The 8447-nt window shown below is 46.3% G+C and overlaps 1 protein-coding gene across 1 annotated transcript; it reads left to right on the top strand.

The window, feature by feature from the left end:
- Window positions 1-826: 826 nt before the first annotated feature.
- On the top strand, window positions 827-8233 carry LOC110509157 (dnaJ homolog subfamily B member 4-like). The gene is made up of 3 exons (XM_021590126.3): window positions 827-1450; window positions 3468-4072; window positions 5369-8233. The coding sequence occupies exons 1-3, from the start codon at window positions 1240-1242 to the stop codon at window positions 5600-5602; spliced, it is 1050 nt and encodes a 349-aa protein (XP_021445801.1). The 5' UTR covers window positions 827-1239; the 3' UTR covers window positions 5603-8233.
- The last annotated feature ends 214 nt before the right edge of the window (window positions 8234-8447 follow it).

The following is an 8447-nucleotide window of genomic DNA, read 5'->3' as shown; positions in this document are numbered from 1 at the left end:
GTACAGGAACATCCATGTAAAGCTCCCATCATTCCTACACTGTAGCGCCAACAACCGGTCTTACCGCCTCTGCATATGATACATCATGACTGATTTCATATCTGTGAACCTCTCTGAGCCTCTCTCTGCACCTGGCACACACCAAATTTTTAGTCCATTAAAATAAAATCAAATTGATCAGAAATACAGTGGAGACATTGTTAATGTTGTAAATTACTATTGTAGCTGGGAATTACTGATTTTGTATGGAATATCTACATAGGCGTACAGAGGCCCATTATCAGCAACCATCACTCCTGTGTTCCAATGGCACGTTGTGTTAGCTAATCCAAGTTTATCATTTTAAGGACAGTGTGGGTTAGGATTTAGGGTTAGTGGGCCTATGGGCCAGAGGTTAGTTTCTGTCTCAGTCTCAGTAGGTACAGGTCAGAGGTTAGTGTCTGTCTCAGTAGGTATAGGTCAGAGGTTAGTTTCTGTCTCAGTAGGTACAGGTCAGAGGTCTATAAGCCTTGACAGGAGGCCTGTCCTCTGGTTATGGACCCCCTCCTCGCCGTAGCTGATCATTTGAACAGGAAGGCACCAAATGTAGGCTATTTCTCAATTCAAATCGTCCTCCTCTAACCAAACCACAGCCCTTTATCACAGGACCTATACTAACCTGTCAAGGCTGTTACAGTGTAATTATTGTTTTATGTAGGCTACCGTGTTCTTTTCACTGAAGTTGAGATGTCAATTCCATGTGGATGGGTGTTTAAACAGAAATAATAAAATAAAAACCGGAATCTTTGCCGAATATGGGAAATGACGTGCTTCAGCAGCATTTAGCATCTGTGAAGAGCCCCTGGATAACAGCGAGCAACGCCGCAGGTGGGTCGGACGCAGGAGAGGGAGCCACAGCTATTTAAAGGGAGTCTAACGGGGGAGGGTGATGGATAAATAACCCAGGATCCACAGCGCTGAGTAACCACTCTAAACATCGCTACATCACATCCCGTTCTCTAGTTTCTCACGATTCAACCTCCTCTGTCTCCGTGTCTATCTACTAGTTATTGTTGTTTAGAGAGGCAGAGAGAAGCGGTTCAGGGGTTTTCTTTCGCTTGTCGCCGTATCAACTTCCTCAGAGGGGTTTGTCTTGTCTCTCCTCTCCTGGATATATTTCCCCATCAAACTAACAGGCAGCTTCCGTAGAACAGCGGCAGCTTCTCTTTGACTACTGCGAGGGGCCGCTTCGGGGGAACTATGGGGAAAGACTATTATAAAATCCTGGGGATAGTGAAAGGAGCGGCTGACGAGGACATTAAAAAGGCGTACAGAAAACAGGCTCTGAAATGGCACCCGGACAAAAACAAAGCGGCCAACGCCGAGGAGAAATTTAAGGAGATCGCAGAGGCATATGAAGTCCTCAGTGATCCGAAGAAAAGGGAGATCTATGATCAGTACGGAGAAGAAGGTAAGAAAATAGGACACATTCGGATGTTTATTCATTCCTGGGTTTCTTGTCATTTCATCCAGTCCATCATTTAGTAAACAACAGAACATGTTGTAATAGAATTGGCCATTATACAAGTCATAACAGACCGATATTTTAACCACACTGGTTAGAAGAGACCTTATTATTTATTCATACCATTTATGATAATAAGAAAGCCAATAAGCAGACATGTCCCTGTTTGGTCGGGGTGGCATATCGGTCTGCGCATAATATGTAGACATGGCTGTTGATTGGTCAGAAATACAGGACATATCAGATTGTATTATGTTTAGGCTACTGTCAATTACATGAATTGATATTGAACATGTCAATATGGATAATGTTACTAGCTGAAGGCATCATAACCCTCTCAAATAACAGATGGGGAAAGAGCAGATGTGCCATGGTTGGGAGGAATCCACTGACCTGCCCCATATGACAGATGTCTTGACATTGGGGGCTATTGGACTCATGAACTTACTGTTTATATTAGAGCAGCATCGATGTAGGAGTGCAACCCTTTCCCTGTATGGTACAGAGTCTACATGGTCATTCTGTGAACAACCCTTTCCCTGTATGGGACAGAGTCTACATGGTCATTCTGTGAACAACCCTTTCCCTGTATGGGACAGAGTCTACATGGTCATTCTGTGAACAACCCTTTCCCTGTATGGGACAGAGTCTGCATGGTTATTCTGTGAGCAACCCTTTACCTGTATGGTACAGAGTCTGCATGGTTATTCTGTGAGCAACCCTTTACCTGTATGGTACAGAGTCTGCATGGTTATTCTGTGAACAACCCTTTCCCTGTATGGTACAGAGTCTACATGGTTATTCTGTGAACAACCCTTTCCCTGTATGGGACAGAGTCTGCATGGTTATTCTGTGAACAACCCTTTCCCTGTATGGTACAGAGTCTACATGGTTATTCTGTGAGCAACCCTTTCCCTGTATGGTACAGAGTCTACATGGTTATTCTGTGAACAACCCTTTCCCTGTATGGTACAGAGTCTACATGGTTATTCTGTGAGCAACCCTTTCCCTGTATGGTACAGAGTCTACATGGTTATTCTGTGAGCAACCCTTTCCCTGTATGGTACAGAGTCTACATGGTTATTCTGTGAGCAACCCTTTCCCTGTATGGTACAGAGTCTACATGGTTATTCTGTGAACAACCCTTTACCTGTATGGTACAGAGTCTACATGGTTATTCTGTGAACAACCCTTTCCCTGTATGGGACAGAGTCTACATGGTTATTCTGTGAGCAACCCTTTCCCTGTATGGTACAGAGTCTACATGGTTATTCTGTGAGCAACCCTTTCCCTGTATGGTACAGAGTCTACATGGTTATTCTGTGAACAACCCTTTCCCTGTATGGTACAGAGTCTACATGGTTATTCTGTGAACAACCCTTTCCCTGTATGGTACAGAGTCTGCATGGTTATTCTGTGAACAACCCTTTCCCTGTATGGTACAGAGTCTACATGGTTATTCTGTGAACAACCCTTTACCTGTATGGTACAGAGTCTACATGGTTATTCTGTGAACAACCCTTTCCCTGTATGGTACAGAGTCTACATGGTTATTCTGTGAGCAACCCTTTCCCTGTATGGTACAGAGTCTACATGGTTATTCTGTGAACAACCCTTTCCCTGTATGGTACAGAGTCTACATGGTTATTCTGTGAGCAACCCTTTCCCTGTATGGTACAGAGTCTACATGGTTATTCTGTGACTGTACAGAGCACTTGATTTAGGAGGTTGTGCTTTTGGGAGTATTCAATTGATTTTATTATACCGGGCAGACTCAAGTACAGCTTAAGGATTTCAAGGATATTTGACCCATGTCTGGTGCAGTATATAGTAGGTTGTCATCTATATTACCTGAACTGTTGATGACTTCAGTGAACTTCCCCTTTTTATCAAAACAAAGGTTATTATCATTATCTGAACTGTTGATGATGTCAGTGTCCTTGTTCCCCCTTTTGTCCCTCAGGTCTCAAAGGAGGTGGCGGCCCCGGCAACGGTCCAGACGGACAGGGCAGCAACTTCACCTCTTACACGTTCCACGGCGACCCCCATGCTACCTTCGCCACCTTCTTCGGCGGCGCCAACCCGTTCGAGATGTTCTTCGGCCGTAAGGCCAACGGACGCGGTCCAGGCGGCGGGGACGACGAGGACATGGAGGTGGACGGCAACGACCCGTTCGGCTCGTTCACCTCGTTTAACCTCAACGGGTTCCCTCGGGACCGCCACGTGGGGCTGGGCGGGCAGCAGAGGAGGAAGCAGGACCCGGCCGTCCATCACGAGCTGCGGGTATCGCTGGAGGAAGTGTTTCATGGTTGCACCAAGAGGATGAAGATCAGCAGGAAGAGGATGAACCCTGACGGACGGACCATGAGGACGGAGGATAAGATTCTCACCATAGAGATTAAGAGAGGGTGGAAGGAGGGGACCAAGATCACGTTCCCCAGAGAAGGAGACGAGTCGCCCAATACCATCCCTGCTGATATTGTGTTCGTCATCAAGGACAAGCCCCACATGCACTTTAGAAGGGAGGGGTCGGACATCGTGTACCCGGTGAAAGTTAGTCTACGACAGGTGAGATGTGTTTTGCTTGGTGCGGGTCTTGGTGGCCCGCCTCAAAGTGAGAGTAAGGGGAAACACTTCCCGTAGAAGGTGGTTCAGTGTGGAATAATCTAGCTTGGTCTGGCTAGTGAAGATGCAACAGCAATAGGCATTCAGAATGGATCGTGTTCAGTTGGCACATCGTAGCAAAACATTTTGCAACAGAAAATGTAAATCTGTGATCTTGTTGGTCAAGTTCAAGTGATACCTCCCTGTTTCACTTTATTTCACAATCTCCTGTTTCGGGTCTACTGAACACAAGCCTGGTCATTGTTCAGCAGACTGGAGGGAGAACAAGGTTTAGACCAGTGCAGATAGAGAACATTATGATATAAGGAGTATGTTATGTAATTCCCACTGTAAAGGAGAGAAACAGGAGAGGAGGCAGTAACACTTCAGGAGTGTGAAGAGACAGCAGGCTGGTAGCCCACGCATACTGACTGAGTTAGGACTACTAATATGGTCTCTCTCTCTCTCTCTCTCTCTCTCTCTCTCTCTCTCTCTCTCTCTGTCTCTGTCTCTGTCTCTGTCTCTGTCTCTCTCGTCTCTCTCTCTCTCTCTCTCTCTCCTCTTCTTCTTCTTCTCTCTTTCTCCTCTTGCCCTCTCTCTCCTCTCTCTCTCTCCTCTTGCCCTCTCCTCCTCTTCTCTCGTATCGTGACTTGAACTCAGTCGTGTTTTAATTAAAACAACAAAGTGCCTGTAATGCTGTATAATGTCATGGTGTTTGCATCCCAAAGTACACCCTATTCCCTATTTGGTGCACTACTTTTGACCAGGGCCCAATACGGAGTAGGGTGCCATTTGGGACGCCCTCGTGTGAATGTTCTGGAAATGTTGTCGGAATTCATACAATGAAAACAGCTTTACTTTAAATCACTGCCTGAGCCTTGCTTATCAGTAGTGAAGCATATTTTCTGCTTAGAAGCAACGTCCTGTTTTAGCAAACCACCAAACCAGAAGAACACAAGTTCCATCTGTTAAAGAAACCTAACCACAAACCTAATGCCCATTCTGTTAATGACTAGCAGGTTACTGTGTGATGGATGTGTGCCCTGTGTTTTACACTCTGTGTGACTCTCTCCTCCCTCTCTCTCCTCCCTCTCTCTCTACTCTCTTCTCTCTCTACTCTATCCTATCTCTCCTCTCTCTCTACTCTCTCCCTCTCTCTCCTCTCTATCCTATCTCTCCTCTCTCTCTACTCTCTCATCTCTCTACTCTCCTCTCTCTCTCTTCTCTCTCTTCTTTCTACTCTCCTCTCTCCTCTTCCAGTCGTTGTGCGGTTGCTCTGTGACGGTGTCTACGATAGACGGGAAGACGTGTAACATGAAGATCACGGATGTGATAAAGCCAGGCATGAAACAGACTGTAGCAGGACAGGGCCTCCCCTTACCCAAGAACCCCGAGCAGAGAGGTGACCTGGTGGTGGAGTTTGACGTCAACTTTCCAGAGAACCTCCCCAGCAACGCCAAGGATGTCCTGAAGAGGCATTTACCTGTATCCTAGAAGAACAGACATGGATACAGACACAGACACACGGACACACCTGGACAACAGAAAGAAAGGGGTGACATCAGCATGCCAGCTCTCACACTCTCCTCCTCCTCTTCTCTCTCTCTCTCTCTCTCTCTCTCTCTCTCTCTCTCTCTCTCTCTCTCTCTCTCTCTCTCTCTCTCTCATCCTTCTCTCTCTCTCTCTCTCTCTCTCTCTCATCCTTCTCTCTCTCTCTCTCATCCTTCTCTCTCTCTCTCTCTCATCCTTCTCTCTCTCTCTCTCTCTCATCCTCCTCTCTCTCTCTCCTCTCTCTCCCTCTCTTTCTCATCTTCCTCTCTCCTCTCTCTTTCTCATCTTCCTCTCTCCTCTCTCTCTCATCCTCCTCTCTCCTCTCTCTCTCTCTCATCCTCCTCTCTCTCTCATCCTCCTCTCTCCTCTCTCCTCTCTCCCTCTCTCATCCTCCTCTCCTCTCTTTCTCATCTTCCTCTCTCTCTTTCTCATCTTCCTCTCTCTCTCTCTCATCCTCCCCTCTCTCTCTCTCATCCTCCTCTCTCCTCTCTCTCTCTCTTTCATCCTCCTCTCTCCTCTCTCTCTCTCTTTCATCCTCCTCTCTGCTCTCTCTCTCTCTTTCATCCTCCTCTCTCCTCTCTCTCTCTCATCCTCCTCTCTCCTCTCTCTCATCCTCCTCTCTCCTCTCTCTCTCTCTCATCCTCCTCTCTCCTCTCCCTCTCTCTTTCTCATCTTCCTCTCTCCTCTCTCTTTCTCATCTTCCTCTCTCTCTTTCTCATCTTCCTCTCTCTCTCTCTCATCTTCCTCTCTCTCTCTCTCATCCTCCTCTCTCTCTCTCATCCTCCTCTCTCCTCTCTCTCCCTCTCTCTCATCCTCCTCTCCTCTCTTTCTCATCTTCCTCTCTCTCTTTCTCATCTTCCTCTCTCTCTCTCTCATCCTCCTCTCTCCTCTCTCTCTCTTTCATCCTCCTCTCTCCTCTCTCTCTCTTTCATCCTCCTCTCTCCTCTCTCTCTCTTTCATCCTCCTCTCTCCTCTCTCTCTCTCTTTCATCCTCCTCTCTCTCTCTCTCCCTCTCTCATCCTCCTCTCCTCTCTCCTCTCTCTTTCTCATCTTCCTCTCTCTCTCTCTCTCTCATCTTCCTGTCTCTCTCTCATCTTCCTCTCTCTCTCTCTCTCATCTTCCCCTCTCTCTCTCTCATCCTCCTCTCTCTCTCTCTCATCCTCCTCTCTCTCTCTCTCATCCTCCTCTCTCTCTCTCTCATCCTCCTCTCTCTCTCTCATCCTCCTCTCTCTCTCTCTCATCCTCCTCTCTCTCTCTCTCTCATCCTCCTCTCTCCTCTCTCTCTCTCTCATCCTCCTCTCTCCTCTCTCTCTCTCTCTCTCATCCTCCTCTCTCCTCTCTCTCTCTCTCTCATCCTCCTCTCTCCTCTCTCTCTCTTTCATCCTCCTCTCTCCTCTCTCTCTCTCTCTTTCATCCTCCTCTCTCCCCTCTCTCTCTCTCTTTCATCCTCCTCTCTCCTCTCTCTCTCTCTCTTTCATCCTCCTCTCTCCTCTCTCTCTCTCTCTTTCATCCTCCTCTCTCCTCTCTCTCTCTCTCATCCTCCTCTCCTCTCTCCTCTCGCTTTCTCATCTTCCTCTCTCCTCTCGCTTTCTCATCTTCCTCTCTCCTCTCTCTTTCTCATCTTCCTCTCTCTCTTTCTCATCTTCCTCTCTCTCTCTCTCATCCTCCTCTCTCTCATCCTCCTCTCTCTCTCTCTCTCTCTCTCCTCTCTCTCTCTCTCTCATCCTCCTCTCTCCTCTCTCTCTCTCTCATCCTCCTCTCTCCTCTCTCTCATCCTCCTCTCTCTCTCATCCTCCTCTCTCCTCACACATAAGGACAATGATGAATGTTCACAGATGAAACCCCTTTCTAAATTAATGTTAATATAATTGATATATGTTGATGTTTTTTTCTATATGCCATGCATGCAGTCCGAATGAGTGTGTTGATATCTGAACATGACTTAACTGTGTGGATCCTTTCCACATTCACCTCTCTTATGTTTTCTATGATATGGTGAAAACCTATAGTCCCAAATAGCACCCTATTCCCTATTTAGTCCCAAATAGCACCCTATTCCCTATTTAGTCTCAAATACCACCCTATTCCCTATTTTGTCCCAAATAGCACCCTATTCCCTATTTAGTCCCAAATAGCACCCTATTCCCTATTTAGTCCCAAATAGCACCCTATTCCCTATTTAGTCCCAAATAGCACCCTATTCCCTATTTAGTCCCAAATAGCACTCTATTCCCTAAGTGTGCTACTTATGACCAGGGCCTATAGGGCGGAATAGGGGGCCATTTGGAAAGTCACATTATATAGTGTATTAGAGGTTGACCTCTATACTATATAATGTAACACAACATGTGGAGATGTGGGAGTGGAGGGATTTGTTTTGCCCCTTTTCAAACCTGCACATTTCTGTCCTTTTAATGTATATAATGTATATAATGTATATCATTTATAATGGCCTCATTGTTCTGGGTAACATTCACATTACATTTCCTGACCCATTAAATCAGCTAGCTACATCGTGGAAACAAAGTACTGTACATATTTTCATAATAAATGTTTGTGACCCGACGTACTAGACAACGGGGGGAAAACGAGTTGGATATGTTGTTTACGCCATGGAAAAAGGCCCAACAGTTTCAGCACAAAATGGCCCAGTGTAGAGGGGTGATGAGTGTGTGTGTGTGTGCAGAGTGGTGGAAAAAGTACCCAATTGTTTTAAAAAAAAAGTAAAGATACCTTAATAGAAAATGACATACTGAAGCAGAGCATGATCCCCTCCCTTCGGAGACTG

Source organism: Oncorhynchus mykiss, chromosome 28 (assembly GCF_057628025.1).
Source record: "Oncorhynchus mykiss isolate SJ-2025 chromosome 28, ASM5762802v1, whole genome shotgun sequence".
NCBI classification, from domain to species: Eukaryota; Metazoa; Chordata; class Actinopteri; order Salmoniformes; family Salmonidae; genus Oncorhynchus; species Oncorhynchus mykiss.
This window is presented reverse-complemented; position numbering and strand designations above follow the sequence as displayed.

Excerpts from the sequence above, each read along its gene's own strand:
- LOC110509157 (XM_021590126.3), top strand. The coding sequence starts at position 1,240 with ATGGGGAAAGACTATTATAAAATCCTGGGGATAGTGAAAGGAGCGGCT. Across the intron at positions 1,451-3,467 it reads TGATCAGTACGGAGAAGAAG|GTCTCAAAGGAGGTGGCGGC; the intron begins GTAAGAAAATAG and ends TTTGTCCCTCAG. Across the intron at positions 4,073-5,368 it reads TGAAAGTTAGTCTACGACAG|TCGTTGTGCGGTTGCTCTGT; the intron begins GTGAGATGTGTT and ends CTCCTCTTCCAG.